Raw genomic sequence first — 24093 nt, forward strand, 5'->3', positions numbered from 1 at the left:
AATGCTAGCTTGTTTAGAAATGGGCAAGCTAGCAAATTAACAGGGCCAGCCAGAGTAGGAGCTGAGCCATGAAACTGGCAAGTAATTCCTGCAACAAAATATGCAAAGGAACTTCACAATCCAAAAAAAGTGTATTTCTTTGCAGAAACACTTCAGAGTATTTCACTGCATTGACAGACAGTAACTAAAACTGATAGCCTGAATTTAATGTGAACTTAGTTCATCAATAGCTTAGTTGTCAGGGTAAGGCGGAGCATGACTGTTTCCAAGAGCCAAGTCACTTGCCATGAGCACTGTAGATTCTAGAACCTAGATTCATGTTGCATGAGGTTAGAGCTCGGGTGGCAGGCAGAAACCAAATCCAAATCATTAGCCATATGCACTTTATATGTGGCTGAGACTCTTATTATACAATAAGCAACATTATAGGCCACCAAATTAAACACAAGACATTTGCCTAGGATCACGCAATATGGTCCAGTGTGGAATCTGGGATTGTTCCCAGGTTTTCTTCTTTCACATTGTTCAATTCAGCCACTTGAAGGATATCTTTTTCTCCTGTTTTACATCAAATAGTAATGCTTTGTCTTTAATTTGTAGTACATGACGAATACTGCTTGCTTCTCCATTACCCAGATATTTCAGGTTTGCACAGGAGTATTTAAATCGGTCACACCACAACAACAAAAATTATTTCCAAACATTTTAAATTATGTACTTTATTTACAAGTTTCCGTCACTAAATGCTGAAGAGCTGTTTCACTTGTAAGACAAAAATAGTTTTTCTAAAGCTCTGGAAATTTGAGACAGTTGAATATGGCTGTGTAGTTGTCAAGTTGTTAACCTGCCTGTGTACGGCTGGTCTTGATCTTTGGCATTCCCACCCTTCCCCACTGCAGCAATGCTGCCCAGTTTCTGATGTATTACACCATAACATAGGGTAGTTTTGGTGCTAGAATGCTCTTCGGTCTGGCAGGCTGACGTAATGCAGAGTTAGGCTATTTGAGAAATGGAAGATCATGTGTGCTTACATAGGGCTGGGTCCTTCAGTATGAGGTTACAGTGAACAGGCATGCCCACAGGTCAGCATTACTGTAAACAAGTACGCCTTCTCCACTGCACCAAGTTGGCAGTGTAACATGTGTAGGATGTACAAAGCTCATATTAGCAAGCATAGTCCTACGTAGATTCCGACTACGGGTCATGGGTTGTGGTGGTATCTCTCACTGTTCTTACATCTGCACACTTGGGCAGTTTGCCTCCGCAAACTAGCAAAGTTTCCTTACCAAGGCCAATATTTTCTACAAAATGGTAGTTGGGACTAGAATTACAAGTGCCCCTTTCTTGTGAGTGAATTTTATGGACATTTCCTTTTCATTCCTGGATACTGGTCAGCTTACACTTATATTGGCGAGGAGTTGATACCTCTCCCTGTGTGGGCCTTTTTTGTGTGGGTATTCTGGTGGTACCGATTCCAGGGTGAGCTGCCCTTTGGTTGTACTGATGAAAGGGGATTCAGATAAAATAATGGCGATAATTAGAACATGAGAGGTCTTTCCATCCACTTTTCGGTCTCCATTGTTTTCCTATCCCCTTTCTGCTTGACAAATGAGCCCCAATATCCAAAAATGAGTGGAGATGCCCCACAAAGACATTAAGTGGTGGGTGCAGTTGGGTAAACATACCTCAAATCGAGAGAGCAAGCAGCTAAAGCAATCAAATTTACCTGGATATGTACTGCACATGGAATAGTACTCCTGGTGCAGTGGGCTGGCTGTGGAGTCAGTTGTTCAATCCTTGGGTGAGGGAAGTTTTACACTGACAACAGCCACATTTGTTTTACACTTATATTACTAAAGTGGGAGTCTTCTGCCTGATCAGGCATGTTGGTGTATGTATTTCTTGCCCTTTGGCTTCATAATCCACCTTACAATCTCTGCAAGCATGATAGATGGTTTCCAAACTTGGAAAGGATGGTGCTCTCTTCGTATTCCATGGCTTAGCCACTAATCTGTCTGACAAGTTTCAGCAGTTTCCTGAAGTTCAGTTTATAGGGTCTCCCCTCCAGTCAATATACCTACCTACCTACTTTAGATCAGGTGTCGCCAAATGCTCGATCACGAGCTACTGTTAGCTTGCCGACCCCCTTCTAGTAGCTCTCAGCCTTTTTTGGGAAAAAAGTAAATAAATGTTTATATTTTAAAATGCAAACACGTAGCGTTGTTCTTTCTATTGGAAAGATAATTTCGTTTTGTGTGCAGGCCTCTTCATTATCTATTTTAGTCCCGCAGCGCCACCCGTTTTACACTGCACAGTACCGCGCTTGGGTACACTGTGGTTAAGTGCAGCAACAACTTAATCTGGCTTGCCATTTTCTAGGCCGGACCCTAGCTCTCACTACAAAAAAGGTTTGAGACACCGTTTTAAGGTTGATTGGCGGGTAGGGGTATTGGATGGTAAGAGTACTTTAAGGGTTTAGTGGTGGGTAAGAGTATGGGGTGAGTAAGGATTTTGGCGGTAAGGGTGATTAAGGTTTAGGGGTGGTAGGGGTATTGGATGGAACGCATGGTTTTAGGTGGGTATGGGTATTGGGTGGTAAGGGTGTTTATAGGGTTTTGGAGTGAGTAAGGTTATTGGTGGTAAGGGCATTTTTAGGGATAAGGACATCTGGCTGGTAAGGGTGTTTTTCAGGTTTAAAGTTTGGTAAGGGTATTGGGTGGTAATGTTATTTATAGGGTTTAGGGTGGATAGGGGTATTGGGTGGTAAGTGTATTTGTAGTGTTCAGGGTGAGTAGGGGTATTGGGTGAATAAGGGTATTTTCAGGGTTTAGGTGCTGGGTCGTTAAGTTAAATTAAATATATACATAAACACATACATGCAAAAAGGGTTTTCAATTAACTGATATATATACTTACATTTTCATTGTAAAGGTATGCATGGTAAAGGCATATGCGTGGTTCTTTCACACATTCAATCATTTACCATTCCATCAATAACTGGGCCATTCCATCCAACCATCCGTTCACTCAGCCATTATCTATGCATGCATCCATCCACGCAAACATCCATTAACCGATCCATCGATGTAGCCATCCATCAATAAATACTTCTAATTGTCATTGAACCTTTTGTCTTCTCACACACTTGCCTTTCCATTCACTTGGCTATCAATTCATTTTTCAACTGTTAATCCATCTATCCTTTCACCTTCAATCCATCCATTCCATTTATCCTTGGTCTAACCACCATTCCTACCTTTTTCACCCTTCCTCCCAACCTTCCGTCCTTCACTTTTCTATCTCCCTATCTTACTTTCTTTTACTTGCTTTACTATTTTATGGTCTCGAACCTTTTTCCCCCCCAAATAAAAAAAAATCTCTTGTCCAATTTACTGAGGTTGCAACTGCCTTATAGAGATAATTATGAGCTTTTGTCTGCAGCTTTGCAGACAGGAATGGCCTATAAAAAAAAAAAAAACACCCCCTCTGTAGCTACTAATGAAAGATGTTCACGATGCCTCAGTTTATTACAAACATACACACTCTAGTGTGTTTACTTTGACTCTTATAGGTAGCCCTACTAGCTTTATTTGTGGGTCTTTGTGTGCTCCCTCTAAAAATAATTTCTGGACCTGCCACTGAGGGGCTTTGTAATTTCTGGACCCTCCAATGAGGGGCTGTGTAATGTCAGACCCCAATTTGGAAGGAGGGTGGGGGCAATGGGGGGGAACAGGGTAAGCAGATATTACTGGGCTTCTACTGTGAGTGGAGGTAGTTTGGCTCTGATATCCAGGTGCACATCCAACTATTGCTTTGCAAATTGCGTCAAGTACAACCCCCTCAGCATTTGACCCTCAGTCGTTGATATTGGTGAGAGGTCACAGGCTTCACAGGTAGGTAGCATAGGGGTGCTAGAGCTCAGGACTCAATCACCTAAGAGCATAACAAACAAATGTCAAACCCAGTGTTGATCTTTCAAAACATCAAATACTTTAATGCACACTAAAATATAGGTACTAGACACTAACAAATACGCGCGTGGCTTTGAGTCCACTCACTTACAGTAGCTGTGATGGATGAATCAACGCAATGAACACCTAGGTAGAAGTTCACATCAACACCAATAAATCCATACTACAAGAGCATTGTTCCCCACCTACACTAATGTGCTACCACACAAGAACTCTACAGAAGGAACAAAGATATTTTTGTCTTGCTGCAGTTATAATGCGATTTCACTGTAACTCTAATTCTTGTGTAAAGCACTCTACTGCACCAGTGGGTCTGGTCATGCTACAGAAAACTAAAAACATTGCAGATAGCACATTCTTGAATGGATGTTTGAAGAACATACACAATGAATAGCTTTGTAGTAATGAGGTGGAAGGGTCTGAATATTCAGGATGCAGATTGCACCACAGATGGTGCATACTTGCTGCAATTCATGTTTAAAGACCATGCAGCTAAAAGAAAAGGAAAACACTAGTTACTATTGATTGGAATTAGAAGTTTAACTTTGTTGCAGATGGGACCAGGATTCGAGCTCTCAACTAGTGGAGACTACAGTCCAGCCTTCCTAAAATACAAGATGTTTTATGTCCGCACTTTTGGCACTCATTCCTGAAGTCAGCTGGTTCACAGCAAACATACTTCCCTGAAGAATCCCAAAAACATTTGTCCCCTGAATGACCCTGCAGCTGCTCATTCCCGCTTACTGAACTTTGTGGCACCTATCCAGCATAAGCCCTCAAATAAAGCGGAAACCATGTGCTGCTGCACACAATGGAGTATGGTGAACACAGTCCACCTGGAATGCCCTCCTCCCTCAGTTTCTCACATATTTTGGTTCTTCAGCATACATTCCCAGCAACCACAGACATGCATCTGGCCAATTCTCCCTTTCCTACATCGCAAAAAAATGGTCTTTACAGAAAGGTACAGCTCATCAACCCTCTTTACTTTATGAAATGCAGAGGATGTCTAATGTAAATATTATTGCACAAGACTGTTCCCATTCTGTTTTTCATTTGAACACATTTTCATGGTTGAAATTGTCTACTCTAATTTTGTGCAGTGGTACTGCGACTTCTGCAGAGGCAATAGACTACCAACCAATAAAAAACAAGCATTGGGAAACCAATAGGACTGGACTGGACTGTCAATCTTTTGCCTTGGGCAATGCTGGTTTTGTTTAGCCAGGGGTTTTGCAAACTTTGTTGGGGCAAGCTGTTGCACCTAGTCAACCAAAATAAGGAAAAGTGGCTAAAATGTTTGATCTCAAGAAGTACACATTACACTGAGGGTGACTAATGTGTGCAGATGATGTCCTTGTGAAGGAACAAAATGTGGTCACTCAGTGAAGTTAACCAATGGTTGAGGTGGAATGCCTCATGTGTACGCATCAGTGGGTAGAAGAGAAATGTGAATGGCACAATAACAGACCTATGATGAAGACAGCTGCTGAAAGCCCCCTACACTTGAGTATATTGTACATATAACTTTAGTAAAATCTAAAGGTCTTAGATAGCACCTGAAAAAAATTATTGTGCCATTGCATTTCCAGATAATTCATATATCTAAAGTGTAGAGGATGAAGAACACAAAGAAAAACCCACCTGACATCCAAGAGCAGCTCTTAAGAAGGTCAGTACAGTTGGGGAGACGGGTGCAGCTCCAGTTATCATAAGCCTCACTTTACCGCCAAGACTGGCCTAAATGAAAAGAAGAAAAAAAGATGGTGTACCAGAAGATATCAGTTTCAGATCAGTCTAACATTAGACTACTGTCTTAATCAAGTTGTTCCAATATTTTTTTGGGGGGTGTTAAAAAACAATCATATAGCCCTATGCACATGCCCACTACCTTCATTTCAGTTGAACGGTGCAATGAAAGGACAAGCCTAACCTGATTTGGAGATGGCAGGAGTCTGTTAATCGAAAGGAAGCTGTATATTAAGAGTCAGTCTAAATAATAATCTAACTCCTTGCGATTTACATTCCATACCAAACTGATTCAAGACTGTGGACCCACTACTAGGAGGCACGGCACTGCATGTGCTTAAACTTGGACATCTTCCCCCAAGAGCCAACTGCAGATAAGACACAAAAAGAAAGATGCAGAGCACTGCCTGCTACCCTCTGGTTAACGGTCTACCTTTTCTGCTAGACCAGTTGTTTAGACATTTCATACTGATACACCTCCCCCCCACTCCCTGATCCCCAAACAGATTTTTACCGCTGTCCAGAACTGAACATGGTATCTCGCAATCATGAAGTTAAAAATGTCAAATATTTAGCATGAGCAAAACCAGCAAGCTAAAATGCAGTGAAGGGAAATGTGTGGAGGCAATAGCAACCACAAAAATTGGCAAAACAAAAAAAAGTACAGCGACATTTCTTATTTTGCACACTCAAAATATGAACTGTAAACCAATTATACACCAACGATTAGGAGTTACTGATGGATATGGTGGGATATCGTCAAAAATACTGTTATGTTAATATATATTTTGAAAGTGCTAGATTACCCTAGGTTGTCTTGGCGCTGGATTTGATGCAGAGGAGACGTCCGAGGGAGCCAGCAGATAAAAACCTGGCTTTTCAAAACATGCTAGTTTAAGAGCTTCCTGAAGGTAATTAGATTAAGTGTGCTCATGATATCAAGTGGTAGGGCATTTCAGGTTATTGTCAGTCCCGAAAAGAAGTTCCTGCCTCGACAGGTGGAGCGTTTGAATTTGGAAACAACGATGAATTTGGCCATGGCAGACTGTAAAGTTTACTTTGAGTGTACCAATTTTGTACCAAACTGTTGAAAAGTCGAAGCCTAAGCCATGTAATGGATGCAAAGTGCTTTGAACATGATGCGCGGTCTGATAGGGAGCCAGTGGAGGTAGGTTTTTGATGGCAGTGGCTACTGAATGAGGTCTTGGAATTTTTAGAAGTCCTGCCGAAGTATTTTGCAGTATTTTCAATCTGTTTAGGATGTATTGGTGAGTAAATCCAGTTCAATAATCCAATTTAGTCATCAGAGGTGCTATGAGGGTTTTCTGAAAGTGAACTGGAATAAACAGAAGAATCTAGCATTTTCAAACTGAAAAAAGTGGGAGGAGGACAGGGCAATGACATGGTTAGTATAACTTAATTTATCAATCAATATTCCCATTTTCCAAGTCTTGTTCATAGGAGAACGGAAGAGGGCCCATCTCTGCTGGCCAGCAGGACAGGGTCCAAAAGAAAGTTTGTTCCCCAAAAAACATCACTTGTGTTTTCCCTGTGTTCAGTTTAAGACCGCATCTACTCATCCAAGTACTAACTGCTGCATGTAATCGCATAATCTGGAATGTATACCTAGATCATCCTTGTTCCATGAGATGACGATTTGGGTGTCACCTGGGTAAGAGGTCAAAGAAAAGCTGAAACCTTGGATTACACAAGCTAAGGGTGAGACGTATATATTAAAGTTGGGATGTGAAAGGACTCCTGAGGGAACCCAGCATGGGAAAGAGAAAGGATGAGAGGCAAATTCATCCTAACATTTTTCTTTGTCCAATATAAATGATTTTAGTAGATCCCAGGCCCGACCAATGACATGGATTTCTTTCAGACGTTCCAGCAGCCCTGATCGAGCACCTGCCTGATCTCCTCTGTAGCCTTGAACAGAGCTATTTCCGTGCCAAGTCCGCTGCAGAAGCCAAATTGAGTGGTGTCTAGGTGATCATTACGTTGGAGGTGTTCCATCAATTGGTTTATTCATTATTTTTTCTATGGTCTTTGATGGCAGGGGAAGAGGAAATGGGGCGGAAAATGCTGGGGGCTTTGGGATCATGAGCTGCTTTAAATAAAAAAAAAATTATAATGGGAGTATGGAAGCTTTCTTCCAGATACAAGGAAACCTACCAGTCGAGATCATGAGCTGGAAAATAGATGTGAACTGAGGGGCAATAGTCCCTGCTTCTAGTTTGCCCACACTTGGTGGGCAGGGGTTGTGGGGGGAACTGGAAGAGGTGGATTTCAATCAATTAGTAACCTCTTCTAAAGTAGGAGGTGTGAATTCACTAAATTTAGGTTTATTTTCACTTGCAGTAGTGGGGACAAAGACCTTGTCAGATTAAGGAGGAGAATAAATCGTAGACTGCTTTCACTTTGAGAAGAAAAAAATTTAAGAAACAATAAACAATCAGCCAAAACATCACAAAAGGATGGCCAACTGGGGCTGGTCTTGTTAGAGGTATCAATGGGTAACTTGGTCACTGTTTGATAAATTTCTTTTGAGAAGTTTTTTGCTTCGTGTATCTTTTTGGTGAAGGTCTTTTCTCTAATAAGGGTTTTGTAAGTGGCTAGACAGAGCTTGTAGTCAGCCTTCTATGCATCGTTATAGTTTCACCTCCATATGTTTTCCTGTCTATGGCAAGTCCATTTTTGAGCCCTTAGCTCAGCTATGAACAAGGGGGCTGATAAAGTTACGTTTAGGTTTCTTCTGTTTGGGTGGTTCTAATAAATGCGCCACGTTGTTAACCCAAGTGGTGTATTGAGACTCTGCTGCATCGGTGTTTGAGAGGGTAGGAAGCGAAGAATTTAGTTTATCCGCAAACAGACCCAGCTGAAAGTTATACCAGGCTTGAGAGGTGAACAAACTCCATCTGGTTTTAGATCTGTGAAAAGGGTGGTTGAGTGGGTGGTTGAGTGTGAAAAGAAAAAAAGATAGCACTGTGGTCAGACCACACGAGAGGGAGACTGGAAGTGGTGGTTATAGATGTATTAATAAAAATTCCATCTAGGGTGTGCCCCGCATGGTGTGTGGAACTTCAACAATTTGGGGAAAGCCCAGACTGGAGATGGGCTGGAGGAGGGCTGATGTGTCCGGGTCATGAAATGCTTCTAGGTGGAAATTAAAATCATTAGACAAAATGTGTCCTTCTAGGAGATTAGTAATTTCCTGTGAAAAAAATGTGCTTGTGGCCAGGCATTCGATATAGGAGCATGTGTCAAAATGTTTGTAATGGTAAGAGCAATTTTAAAAGAAAGCTCTTCAAAATATTGTGATGGTGCTGGATTACTGCAGATTTTGAATTTGTCCTTCTAAACAATCGCAAAGCCATCTCCCTCTCTTATTTGGTCTATAATGTCTGGAGATGGAATAGACCGGGGGTAAGGCCGCTAGAAGATCTGAAATACATGCAGGGTCGGCCCAGGTTTCAGTAATAAACGCCAAGGCATTATGTAAGTGTCTATAAATACATGAAATTCCAAACTGTGCTTAAAGATCTGGCATTAAGCAGGACACAGCAGACAGTTCAGGGGAGTGGTTTTATTATAGTGCCAGTTAGAGGAGATGGTGCGCATATCTATTGCTGTGTTATGCAAGATTATTTTTTTTTACCACAGCTGAAACCAAGCCTGCTGTTTGTTGGGGTTGTTAGTCAAGTTTAGGCCAGTTCATGTTCTTACCTGGATGGTAACTGAGCAGGTCGTTGGTGAGTATTTTTGTATCAGTAAATCTCACACCAGAGAATTAGGGGGACCGGCGCTAGGCCTGGTCTGGGTGCAGACAGGCTTTCATGGCATTGATATAGCCAGTTAAGTCGAGCGACTTGGCAGTGGTGTGGTCAGTGTGCTCGAACAGCGCTTCAGGACAGACCAGCAGGTAACAAAACAGATTGGGCAAATGAAGGAAGAAAAAAAGTCTAGCAACCCCTAAAAATCAGTGCTCAAGAACAAGGGTTTTTGTAATTGGGAAGTAGTGGCGCTCAGCTTGAATGGTGTCTAAAAAGGAATCGGTTAAGTATGGTGCTGACTGGGAAGGGGAGACCCTAAAAACCCCTTACTAAGTGTAGGGAAACCCTACCACATGTCAAAATATCTGCAATCCCGTGCACACATACAAACCAAAATTTAGTAATACAAAAGTAGTTAGAAAACAATTAAACAATATTCTTTGCTGTGTCTGGTTTCTTTAATTTACGGTTTCTACAACGCAGACAGCAGACACGTCTTTCGTCGGGTAAAACAGAAGTTCAGACTCTTCAGGGCTGAATGAATAGATCACAGCTCCATGTAGTCTCTGGACCAGTGATAATTCCAACCCGGTAAAGCCGTAGATGGCATAATTGCGCTGCTGGTGAAAATTCCAAACCGGCGTCAACGATGAGAAGTCCGCTATCGATGCTGTTAATATTGCCAAATCTCTAATATGTACGCTGTTGTAGCTGAAGTCGCCAGCATGTCCGCGCATTCAGTGTTAATATGTCATTCAGAGTTTATATAATTAGCAATTCATGTGGGTATGTGCTAGATTTGAAGAAAACACGTGTGTGTGTGTTTCTGTTCGACCCGAGAAGAACAAAATAACAGCGTCCTGGCGGCTCCGACTCGAATTGCTAATTATATGAACTGTGAAAGACGTATTAACACTGATTGAATGTGCGGACATACTGGCGACCTAAGCTACAACAGCGTACATATTAGAGATTTGGCAATATTAACAGCATCGATAGCGGACTTCTAATCGTTGACGCCGGTATGGAATTCTCACCGGCAGCGCGATTACGCCATCTACGGCTTTACGCCTCAGTTACCTACCTGCTTTTAGACTAGATACGAAAACACATGGATTCTTGTGCCCTACCGGGTTGGAATTATCACCGGTCCAGGGACTACATGGAGCTTTGATATATTCATTCAGCCCTGAAGAGTCGGGACTACTGTTTTCCCCGACTAAACACGTGTCGGCTGGCTGCGTTGTAGAAACCGTAAATTAAAGAAACCAGACACCAACAAAGAATATTGTTTAATAGCTTTTCTAACTACTTTTGTATTACTAAATGTAGATTTGTATGTGTGCACTGGATTGCAGATAAACCCCTAAAATCAGTTGCAGGCTCCCCTGCAGCGATTAACTACTGGTAACTCAAACAGAATTAAAATGGAGGAAGTTAAAAGCATAAAACAAGTAAAAGCAAAGGTAATCAGCTTTCTGAAAAGGCGGAACAGTTCGGCTGGGAGCAAGGCAAATCCCAAAATACAACGGCATCAAAGCACAGTCTAACCAGTGTGCTACAAAGCTGTTGACTAACAATATTTATGGAGACTTCTGCGCTCACAAAACATTGAAATATAAAATTGGCAGCAAGTGTAGAAAGGTTAGAACATTAATGGGCTTAGGGAGAGGGGAATCGTTTAAGAAAATGACAAAGTAACTTAGAGAGTAATGATGGGAGCCACTAGATATATAAGTCTACATAAGATGTTTTGGTAGAGAAACAAATTTAATTGTAAGCATACAGGCAAGTCTGTCGTATTTATATGCTACAGTACCACCTCATTTTCAGGTCTCCTCTGGAGTGTATTAAAAAATCAAATTAACTACAAATCGTTAAACAAATATTAATATACCTGCACTTTTCTGAAGATAACTTTATCCCAGAGACTATTATTTCGTATTATGCCACTTCGAAGTTCAGCTTCCTTCCTTTTAGTAGCAAAGTCCAACATCCATCGTTTCATGGGAGTGTTTGCCTGGCTAAATATCTGTATAATTGGGAAAAGATGCAGCAAATTGAAATGTTAATCACCAGGCATAATCACATCTTTTAGTCCTTATTAATCCTCTATTCATAAAGGAACACGAATAACACTGATTAGACAGACTGAATATGCTACAGCTACATCTACTCAGGCAAACAGGACATGTTGATCGGTCCCACTTGCCATGACCTTATTTCCAAGAGTGAAAACAAACCGGAAACATGGACTACTAAGCATCATCATCATTAGCATGCCCTACCGGACAGGCCAATTTACATCTTCTTTGCATAGGATACAAGATCCACCTGTATGAAGGGCCATAGGTATAAATTATAGGCATTGCAATTTCTTAATTGAGATTCTTTGCAAACCTCAATTCGGAAATGGCAAGTCCTAATGTATAAAACCCATTGAGATTCCTAATGGGATTACAATTGATGTACCACATGAATATTAATGAGGTAGGTCGCAACTTGCAACCCATTAGAATCGCTGCCATCACTAGGATGGTGGCCTTCTGGGGTCAGTAGACCAGGTCTGAGATTGCTGTTTCATGAAGCAATTAAAACATTTTTTTTACATGCACCCAGTTTTCCTTAAGGGAAAACAGATTGTTTAAAAAGAAGAACATTAACTCAGAAGTTTCATTTTTTAAGAGTAGGCAGTGGTTTGTAGGAACAATGCATGCTCTTAAAAAAACTTTAAAAAACAACAAAAAATGGGGGCTGAGAGGTGATCTGGGTGGGTGTTCCATGGGGATCCTATCCCTTTTGTGATTGATTACCACCACTGTTAAGGTGTCTGTAAAAAAGGAATATTGTGCAACAGTAATTCGGTCACAAAACATTCACACATACCACTGTAATTTGGTATTTGGAGAGGGATGCCCTAAACACGCCCATCCAAATACCAAATCGCTCAACAAAATTTGCGATTGGGTAACATGTTACCGAATGGCATTTATGGTTGGAAACTGACAGATTCTGCAAATTGGGCATTTACTGACCACAAAAATGCTTTTGTACATATGCACCATAGATCAGTAGGCCTTCCCCTGATCCCCCCCCCCCACTGCCCAACTCCATTCGACTGCTGCATCACTCATACCCCCAAAACCGCCAGTCCAGCTGCCAGTTGACCAACAATCACAGCTATTTCCCTTCTGTTGGTTTTGCCCTACTATTTCAGGCACGGTTATTGCCTGGGTTAATCTGTACACTGTTAACAATAACTTATTTTTAGTGTTTTCACTTAGGTACTTGTATCATTTTTTGTACTGCACCATTTCCTGCATTTTTCCTGCTGTTACCCATCTCACTGCTCTTACTCCCGACCAGCCACTCCTACCTCCCAGGACTACTTACAAAGGCAGCAGGGCATCTGCGCCAATGACTCACATGAGGCGCACCACAGGAAAGCCCATCTGTGCCAGTCCACGCCTGGCCCATGGCAGAAACCCTGGCCCTTCGTACTCACCGGCTATCTGCCGCAGGTGTCCTTGCCCTGCACCCCGGCCAAAACGGCTGTTGTCTTGCATCACCATGCTCAAAACATGGACCTTTCCCCTGCAGCCACTGCCGGTTCACCTCTACCCCAGCGGCAACCACCATCACAGCAACCAGCGCCACGCTAGCCCGGTGGCCGAGACATCCCCTAAATGACTCCGCTGCCTCCTGTTCAACACCAGATCGCTATGAAAACATGCCACCAAAGTCTGGGACACCATCCCCACCCTCGCCCCCGACGGGACCTTCATCAGAGACCTAGCCTGCAACCACCCCAGACATCGCCACCCATCAGCTACAAGATTAAAGATCGAACCACACCAACAGAAATAGGGGCAGCATTGTACATAAATCACATGTACTACCACCAGGCACATATGCCCCTACAATATTTAAGTCTATTCTTAATATTGTAAGTGCCAGGGAAGCCATAAAGTGTACATGGGTGGAAACTCAGTAACTAGAGTTCCCCGGCACCATCATGGCTTCACTGAACCTAGGAGTGTTTGGTACCAAACAACTGCTCAATAAACCCACACTGATGCCAGTATGAGATTTATTAAAACATGTACCCACAGGGTACCTCAGAGGTGTCCCCTGAAAAACCTATCAACCCTTGTGTGGCCTGACTGGCTTCAGTCAGCCTGCCACCATCAGACATGTTTCAGGACCCCTGGGTCGAGAGCCTTTGCTGTTGGAGGTCAGAAACAAAGCCCATCCTGGGCGGAGGTGTCACACCTTCTCCCCCAGGCAGGCACAGTGCTAGAGATGGAAGCTTCAAAGGCCTTGCCGCCTTTGTAATGTGACCCCAGCCTCTGCTGCTAGCAGCAGATGGCAGCCCCTGGTTCAAACCCCCACTTTTGTCAGGAGAACTGCTGAGAAAACTAGGTGAGTACAGGAGGTGCGTCTCCCTTCGCCAACTCAACCCTTCAGGTGATCGAGGCGAAGTGAAGAACATTTTGCAGCCCTCACACAGGAGGGTAGCACAATAAAAGGTGTAGACACCCCAGCTAAGGAACTCATTGGTCACTACCTTCACTCCCCTATAACAGCCTTAAATCTAGTATTTAGGCGGCACCCAAAGAACCTGAAATCAGATTATAGACTACCTACGAAGCCTGGACACCCAAGAGCCACAACAGAAGGAAAGAAGATGGACCAGGATCCCTAAACCCTGGGAGGACTGCCTGACTTTTATAAAGATCAAGAAATGCATATGGACGGCAGACCTGTCTAAGAAACCAACTTTAAAAATGAAGAGCTCTGCCCTGAGGAACCGCGAAACCGCCTCCGGACCCACCTCTGCACCAGATGCCCACTGCCCAAGTCCAAGTGGCCCACCGGCCCTGCGAAGGTTCCCCAGCGATTAAGCGTGGCCAAGCCGGCGGCTAAGATGGCCGCTTGGTAGTGAAGCTCCGGAGGGCGATCCAGCTCATCGGCATTTCTCCCACAACTGCGTAAAGATAATAGCCCAAAAACTACAGTGCCGACCAGTGAATGCACATCAAGCCGGCGGTGCGGATAGTGTGCACTGTCGAGGCATGAGCTGCAGAGATACGGCCCAGAGAAAAACACAGGAGGAGCCTGTTGCGATGCGCCGCAATTTCAAAGCCGGTGCACTGGGGATGCCATGACGCTTCACAGAAACAGTGGGAGGGCGGAGGCCCTGAAGCTGTGAGTCACTGAGGTCGGCGTTGCAGCAGCGATTCGGACCAACCCCCACCCCCGATCCTCATCCCCTCCCAGGTCCTTAAACTGCCCCGAAAAGCATCTCTCTGCAGCCCTACGATCCCTCCATTGGCTCCCCCTTCATAAAAGAATTTTTAAAAATTTTGATCACTGCATTTAGAGCTTTTAACAAATCCGGTCCAAAATACCTCTCCAGACGCTTCCCCCACTACACCCCCAGTCGATCCCTCCGCTCATCCCAGGACAACCTCATCCTCCCCGCCAAGTACAACCTGAAGACGAAGGGCGGAAAAACTCTAAGCTTCCTGGCTATTAAAGCTTGGAACAACATACCCAAAAATCTGAGACAACATACCCTCGAAAAACCCTTCAGAAAACTTTTAAAGACTTGGATCTTTAACCTCTCCGGTGACTACTCCAAAGCAGCCATTTAATCCCCTATTGTTACCAGGACTGGTCCACCAGGATTTCAGCGCCAAGATGCTCCTTCCGGAGCGATCGCTGCGCTTTAGAAATACCCTCACAAATATCACAGCCCACCTGGGGCCTTTGTTGAGCAACTGCTCAGGGTCAGTGTGGATTAAGGCCTCCCCAGGACTGTGACCAGGCAAACCCTCCGCCGTGGACAGTAGAGTTGCGCTGGACCTCGAACACATTAAATCATTAAATTAGACCGCCCATGCGCGGCCGAGCGAAGCGACCTGCGTGCCCGTGCTGGCCCGGCACCCTGCCATAGTGGTGCCCATTGGGGAAAAGGAAAAAATGCTTTGTGGACCCACATAGCCAATATTGTGGTTTGCAAACTGCAGAACCTTCCACGTCTGGCCCCGCGACAAATCATCAGGCCGGCCTCACGGATGGCAGGAGACAGACCTAATGCATCATCTTAGTCCGACAGCGCACTGATAGTCATCTGTGCATTGCACGTGCAGGCTCATTGAGGCCCCGGTGCCACAGATGCGGGAATACCTTGCGCAGTTGGAGTCCCATAGCCCAACACTGCTCATAGCCCACTACAGCTGGCCTAGTTAAGGACACCACCTTGCACCTAGATCCTTGCGCCACACCGGTGCGCTTCCATGTTACAAGAAATGAGGGCAGGATTCAAGGCCCTAGACTCTAGTTTCGACTCACTAGGCAAGAACATTGCAGGACTAGGGGCTAAAATCCAGGTTCACAATAGATGGCTGGATGTTGCGGAGGCTCGTATCTCAGACATTGAGGATGGGACTGCGCAGTCCCTGAAGAGGCTAGTGTGAGTGGGACGCATCCTCAAGGAAGTCGCCATTAAAAACGAAGATTTGGAGGCTCGCAGTCTCTGCAACAATGTCCATATCCTTGGAGTTCTGGAGACGACAGCCACTGGACGCATGGACCTTTTTGTGGAAAATCTACTCACCAACCTGTTTGGCAAAGAGTCCTTTACTGCTGGTTTTGTAGTGGAGAGGACCCATAGGTCTTTGGGTTTCCGTCCTAATCCTGGCCTTCCCCCAGGCCCAGAATAGCACGCCTCATGAACTTCAGGGACTGTGGTTAAACGCTGGGGCTTGTCAGAGAGCGTGGAGACTTGAATTGGCAGGGGTTGAAATGGTCCTTCTATCCAGACTTTCAATGGGGTGAAACCCACTCTTCGAAATCTAGGCCTCAAATATGGCATGCTTTACCCTGCAAGGCTGCAAGTTGAAGTGGGGGGCAGGGCTTGCATATTCGACACTCCAGCGGAGGCTCAGGAATTTTGTCAGACATATAAACAACGGAACAATCCGACCTCGGCAGGAGGAAGCCTCCCTTCCCGCCACACATCGGCTCGGATGCTAGTGCGGAACTATTTTCAAGCTCAGGTTAACACACTTGCACGGTTTCAATCACTCAATTTTGTATATTTGGGAAAATGCAATTCATCTTGCATTATCACATCATTTGGCCCGTCCATGGTGTATCCGTTGAGTGTGTTCTTCTTTACACTGGGGTACTATTCTTGGGTCACATCAGTCAAGTTTAAACTCAATTGGTACTTCGTTAGATTGCTTACAATGGTTTGGGTTGAAAGAGGGCTGGGTGGGGGGGAGGGGTGATTGGATTGTACGATTCGTTGGTTATTGTTTGCACCTACGTTCACTATCGCTAGTAATGTCTGACACTTATCGCTGTTCTGTCAAATTAGATTAGACACACTTCTCCGATGACACGGCTGGGTAACGTGGCGGGCCCTCGACCTTATCCCTGGTTTCATGGAATGTCAGGGGACTCCATGATAATCGCAAACGAAGGTAGGTGATTCATTACTTGCTCCGACACAAGGTAGATATAGCCTATGTGCAGGAAACACATCTCCCCCCACAGACGCTGCACAATTCGGTGCTAACTGGGGGGCGCATAGGTTCTTGGCCAACTACAGCAGTTATGCTGGGGGCACCGCCATTTCAATACACAAAAGGCTTCCCTTCAGTCTCAGTGACATTGTTGGAGACCCAGAGGGCAGCTACATTGTCACTGGCTCCCTAAGTGGCCATAGGGTTTTACTGGTTAGCGTTTATGCCCTGAACACTGACTCCCCTGAGTTTTTCCACACGCCGAGTGCCCAGCCGGCAAAGATAGAGCAGCGCATGCTATTGATGGGAGGGGACTTTAACTTACTACTTGACCCCAGGCTTGGCAGCACCTCACGGGCCCCAGACATCAAACCACGAGGGCAGTGAGCACTAAGGGACCTCTGCGAACAACGCTCACTCCTAGATGTATGGTGGAAACAAAACCCCACACTAACAGACTATACTCACTATTCGGGCCAACATAACACCTGGACAAGGATAGATTATTGGCAGTGCTCCCCTTAATTTACAGACTGGTTCAACACACTTACGACGCTCCCCATGACATACTCAGACCATTCACCGGTAGTGTACACTTGAAACTTCCAAGTCCGGAGGGATATGAACGACAATAGCGCTTCCCTAGCCACGCCCTACATGGTGAACTTTTTAAGGCTGAAATAAGAGAAGCTATCAAAGACTATTTCGAGATAAACATCGGTTCCATGGAATCCTGGGCGGTACTGTGGGAGGGATTCAATGCAGTTATTAGGGGTGTTTGTATTGCTAAGCATGCTGGGGTACTCCGGGATCTCCGCAACACGATGGCACGCATTGAACACATCACAACAATTAACTCCAACCCTGAGCGTACCCTAGACCCTTCATGGCAGGCAGAGCGATTGGCTCTTCTGACTAAATACAGGGACACTGCTGACCAGGAGATCTTGTACCTGGGGAAATACCACTCAGCCAGGTTCTATGGGGAAGGAGAGAGACGGGGGAGGGTGCTGGCACAAATGTTGAGGCGGCCGTACAGCAAATCGTACATCACAGAAATCCGCTCCACCACTAGACACACTCACCACTACATCTGAAATTAGTGACGAGTTCCTAGACTATTACACTACACTGTACACCTTCAGGGCGGGATCTGACAGCACAGCTCAGGACAAATACCTCTCCGAGATCGCACTGGTCTACCTAGAGAAGTATATGCAAGACTTCTTGGCAGAGACCATCTCTGTGACTGACCTCACTCATCACTCTTGCCAATGACACCATCCGCGTCTCCACAGTGTTATTAAAAAACAAAAATCGTCCCCAGTGATTCTGAACCAGAGTCCACAGTGGGTGGACCCTTGCCAGACTATCTCGATGCCTGCAGGCTCAATCCGAAGACTTCACAGTGACCTGCATGGTATGTTCACGACGCAAAAGATCACCTCTGCACCCGAAGCCCCTTGAGAGCTTGACCAATGGTGTCCCTACATTCCCCAGCATCAGAACTTACCTGGGCAGCTGTGACTTTTCTTCATTTTGCCACCTAGACCGAGCCTGCAGCCTTTCTCCAAAACCGATCTCCCCCATTGTTCTGCATTGGGCAGCAGACAGTTTTGGCATTCTGCACCCAGCTGCCCCTGTGTCGCTGAGGATATAAGTCTGATGCGGCCTTGTACCCCCGTGTTTACTTAACTCCCGGAGATTGACCACCCTCAACACCACTTTACATACCTGTGAGCAGCATATCTTCTATCACCCCTCAGTCTCCATTGGTTAAAATTGGGCGCTCGACCCAGAATTGGACCTCTGCACCCAGCCACCTCTGTGCCACTGGTGGTGCACTTTTGGTACCAATTTGAAACTTGCCTAGTGTTGACCAGAAACCCTGAATACTGGATTTGTAAGTCGTGTACTTACTTTCAAAACTGCATCCTAGTTTTCCTACTATAGATTAACATTGCTAACTGAAAAATTGCAGTGTCTACTTTTAGTGAAAAGTGTTTTTATCAAAAAAAATACCTACTTTAACGTACATGTTGGTATTAAAGTAGTTTTGAAAGAAACTTATTTTTTTAAATAAAATGTGGGTGGATCTCCATTTTGATCCTTGTGTCACTTATTAGTCATATATACCAAAAGTGTTACACTATGTCAAGCTTAAGGCTGCTCGATCACACTACCACAAAGTCGCAAATAGAGCACTTTGGGTTTACATTGAGCCCTGTACATTTGAGGGAATCTCTGAACTCTTTACACGATGGAACCAATTATTGGTATATCACAAAGAGCCAGCTTACTACACAGTGCTTTATAAGTACTGGATCATGGATTAGGAAAGTGTTCCATAGCTTTGCCCCTCAAAGGCCAACATTCTTCCATGTGCTCTCATTTCCTGACTATAGAGGAATGTGATTGATTCAGATAGCCTCCGTCTTACTGAGATGCATATTCTAAACCAAAGCTGGCAAATATTGGTGTCCATTTCACTGCAACACGAGAGACCAGGCAGGGCACCTTGAAGTAATCTCTGAATTCGACAAGTAGTGGCTGAACACCAGCACATACCTTAAATCCTAAATTCTTTAGTAAATTAATTGAGCCATACACCAAGTGGAACAAGAAGACTTTGGTGATGAGGGCTCCTTTCTATGTGGAATCCAAATGTCAAAATATTCATAGCTAGTTTGAACTACCAGTTAGAACTATTACTCACATAAGATGTGTCCCAATGGAGAGCCTATCATCAAAGCATGCACCTACATCACTATTCAATGCGGAGGAAAACGTACAGGTCCTTTCCCGGAATGTCGGGCTAGACATAGGTGACCAGCATTGGTACTTCCAAGAACAAACTCTCTACCTAGGCCCCATTAAGCACTAGCTTGCTCCAACTCCAAATTCAGCAGACAGTTATGAACTTTCATTCTCCAACTGAACCAATGTATGGAAATACAGACTGTACAATTTCACGACCCAAGCCAAAGGAAGTATGTACTCACTGAAGAATGGAAGGGACTATCTGAAGCCCAGAGGTAACCCAGATAGAAGAGGTTGAAATTGGTTTTAAAAAAAGGGCCCCCTCAAGCGTCCCCATCTCTTATTTTCAGTGGCCTTTCAGAAAGGATGCCAGCCATGATTTGATGTCATTCTTGTGTCTAATTCTCCACCAATTCAGGAGGATCTCATGGTCTGTCTCAAGTAGGTCTGACCAGTCCAAAATAATCAAGGCCACTAGGTTCCCCAATCATTGACCCACATAAGCTTTTCCCTTTTATCAACACGCAGTTACTAGCTCAATCTATTGATTAATTGGCCTAGGTGAGCGATTGGAAGATTTGCCAGAAAGTTGAGCTATTTGTAGGTGACAGGCAGTGCTCCTCTATAATACAGGAGGTGAAGGTAAGGAGGGGTTAGGGGGGAGGGATATGGAGGTGTTTAGTGGGAGAAACGTTTTTAAAAAGAGACGGAGCTTTGTAGCAACCAAAAAAAATGGGTGCACATTGAGCTCCGAAAATGATCCTCCACATGAGACGCTTTTAGTGCAGTTGAACACCGAAGTGGCAGCTGAGACAACACAAGATAACACTGCTTGCATAAATAACTCCAAAGCTCTACACACAGATAAACCAATCTGCCTCTCACACTATCAAAAGCTGGAGAAAAGAGACCGCTTTGAAGTGCAAACACCCTTTTCCAGATCCCGCTAAAATTCAAGAAAGAAAAAATCCTGAGCCCGCCCCTTTCTGAAAATGCCCCCAGAATCTGGAATGCGATGCCTTAACACTTGCACGAGAATCAATCCCCCCATCCCTCACTTCAAGGCAAAATTGAAACTCCTTCTCCTCAACAAATATCTAAATCCATTATCCCCATGGAAAACTTTTATGGCCCACTCTACCCCTGCCACTAAGTGGCCCACCTTTAGCTTTCTCGCCCATACTATGCGTTATATGGGTTTTGTAAAGCGCGTCAATACCAAATGGCGTCTTGGTGATGGTGTGTCGAGGATTTTTTGTATACAAGGATATGATAAGTCTAAACATCCCTAAAGTCGGACCTATATTTTAAAGAACCACATTTTTAAATACTTTCTGAATTTAAAAAGTTGGGATCTCAGATGGTCAGGCAGTTCATTGCACCATTTAGAACCGGAGTAGGAAAAAAGTTTGACCACCCCAATGTACTTTACTTCTTAGCACTTGTAATCTTTTGGATGTACTGGACCATAAAGTTCTGATGAGAGTGCGATTTAAAAGAATCTTGAGGAAAGCAAGAACCCTTGCAGTGTAGTCCCTTGTGGACCTAACAGAGAGCTTTGAATTGCACATGTACCCTAATAGGGAGCTAGTGAAGTGCTCTGATTTGGACACTGAACAAAATATTCAACAAAACTCTGAAAGCTGCATTTTGGACAGTCTGAAGTTTTCAGGACTTGCGATTGGGCTCCTACCAGTAAGGCAGTACAATAGTTAATCTTCGAGATAACAAGTGCTGAGATAACTGCTTTCCTAAAAAGTAAGAGGTATGACAAACCAAGAGGACGTTACCCAATTAGAATGGTCGACAAAGGTAAATTTGTTGTCGAACATAACACCCAAATTTCTCCCCATCTGAACCAGAGTTGGCAGGGATCCTAGGGTTTGTGGCCACCAGGCATTGTTCCAGAGGGTGTTTTTGCTGCCAAATAACACCTCTGTTTTGTCAGTTGTTTAAAAAAAATTCTGGGTAATTCATTGAGCAATATTGTTCATGCATGCACTGAACTGAAGGGCTACCTTTTCTGGTTCTGACGAAACTGCCCATCCACTTGACTGCACGCCTTTGTCCACTGTTATTTGGCTTTATGTACGTTCACTCATTCCCATATAACCCTGTGAAAATGTAACTAAGCGCTGCTAAAACATATACACACATACATACACACATACATACACACATACACACACACATATACATACATACCACATACATACACACATACATGCTGTACCTACCTAAAAAATGTATCAGTATTAATCCTAATGCCTTAATATATCTTGCCTATACACTGCATTGTGTCTGTATGCCTACCACAATATGTTCTGCTACTATGCATTGGTAAAACAATATTTACCTCTATAGGCTGGTTCTTCCTCAAGAGTGTAGCCATCTATTCAACTGCACACAGCAGCCAATTGTCTTTGGCTCTATGTAGGTCTACTTATTCCCCGTGTAACCCTGTGCAAATGTAACTATGCGCTGCTAAACAAAATATATACACACACACACACCCATTTCTACCACAAATGTATCCGCTACTGATTACAATGTTCATATATTTAGTCTACGCACTGTCACTATCTCTTTATGCCTGCCATAACAAGCACTGCTAATATAAGCTGTAAAAACAACATCTATATATAGATGGTGTTTCTAACTTGAAAAATGGTGCTAGCTACAAATAACACCGCCATATGTTTCGCTCACGTACTGCCAATTTTGCCTCTATTTCTACCTCAATCTGTAAAATACATAATTATTGCTATGCAAACATTATGAAGCGCTCTGATGCCTTCGGGTCAAGTTGGCGTTATATACAACTCTACAAATAAATACTTTCTAGCTTTCACATAAAACTGTTCTTAAAACACATACACTTCTGTGCAGCTTACTTTGTCAAACATCCTGTTTAACAATCTTGGTACCACTGGAAATATAGTAGGTTGTAAAGTCTTCAGATCATCCATAAGCAAGCGGATATCACCTTGGAAAAATCCTATCCGAGCACCATGGCCCAGAATTATTGCCTATTTAAGAGAGCAAAAACAGCAGTGCTTAATGACAATCAAAATGTGCTTTTGAAAACTTAAACATACAAGTTTAAAAGTCACTGGAAAACATGCATACCTATATTTAATGAAGGATTTCAAAATCATTACAACTATGCCATAGGAAAAGCTAGCTGTTAAATCTCATTTATACGGTGTAAACATCAGCAGCTCATTATGGTTCAATTATGGCATCAGGTGGAGGGGTGGGGGAGGGTTCTGGTGACTTAAGCCATGATACATTACCAGCGAAGCATTTTTCATGTAGGGAAACATTCTTTACCCCGCAGGCAGAACCATGACCTGCCTTTACTCTGCAGTCACTACTCAGACTGACATTACCATGTGTTCCTTTACCACACAAGTCGTTACAACAATTTGCTTAGGGGTTCGCCTATGGACTTGTGTTGGATTTTATGCCTAACACCTTCCCTACTGGTATACTGACTGGAGTTGGAATAGTAATTTATACTATTCCAAAGTCCAGCGTTCCCCTAAGGCAAGTAATTGTAACAACTTGCGTGGTAACGTAGCAGTAGGGCTAGTGACTGAGGAGTAAAGGCATGCGTAGGAAATGCACATGGGGTTCCTTCATACAGCCTGTATGTTATATGCAGGTTTAAGCTTAGCACAGTTAGTATGAAAAAAATTGCTTGTGAGTGTTTATTGAAAATAGTAAATGAAATGCTGCACTATTGTTTGGCTGTCTCCAGAAAAAAAAAAGTGTAATTATACATTTTAGATGGTAAGGATTTTAGTAAAACGGGGTTTGCTTTGTAAAATACCATAGTTGATCTATAGAATTATAGATTTGAAGCTGCTCTTTGTAAGGTTCAGCTAACATGGACCTGAGCCGAATTAGAAGGATCGAGATTGGTTTACTTCGCATAGGAAGTGCCAATTATCACAAGAGAAATGGTGAAGATAAGCAGAGAGGTTTGTCCCAGTCATTAGATATAGGTGAATTCCTGTTTAGAAACTAACTAGAGGATTGGAAATTTGAGTTGGAGAAGGCCTTCTGTTCAACAGAAAGGTTGAGCTCTGAAAAATATCTACCTTCGTGTACACAAAAGTTTGTTACAAGTGCGGTAAATACAGGAAAAAATCTTTCATATTAATTAAGAATAAAAGTACATCACACCTATAGATCCTAATTCTTTGATATCAGAACTCTGCTCACCGTATCTTAACGGTCACTGCATACTCAGATACATTTTCTTTTTTTTGCTGTCCTAAAAGTAGGTGCCACCAGCAT

At 43.7% G+C, this 24093-nt stretch overlaps 1 protein-coding gene across 8 annotated transcripts in view; it reads right to left on the bottom strand.

Annotated features, from left to right (window-relative positions):
• Positions 1–24093, bottom strand: part of ACSL1 (acyl-CoA synthetase long chain family member 1) — a 408120-nt gene that overhangs the window by 72971 nt on the left and 311056 nt on the right. For all 8 annotated transcript variants that reach the window (XM_086962488.1, XM_086962494.1, XM_086962493.1 and 5 more), the window contains exons 12-14: positions 22683–22817; positions 11391–11525; positions 5616–5711 (exon numbers count right to left, since the gene is read on the bottom strand). In XM_086962488.1, coding sequence (XP_086818614.1) covers positions 5616–5711; positions 11391–11525; positions 22683–22817 — 366 coding nt within the window. The remainder of the gene's footprint in view (positions 1–5615; positions 5712–11390; positions 11526–22682; positions 22818–24093) is intronic.

The sequence above is a fragment of the Lissotriton vulgaris genome, chromosome 3_1 (genome assembly GCF_964263255.1).
Source record: "Lissotriton vulgaris chromosome 3_1, aLisVul1.2, whole genome shotgun sequence".
Lineage (NCBI taxonomy): Eukaryota > Metazoa > Chordata > Amphibia > Caudata > Salamandridae > Lissotriton > Lissotriton vulgaris.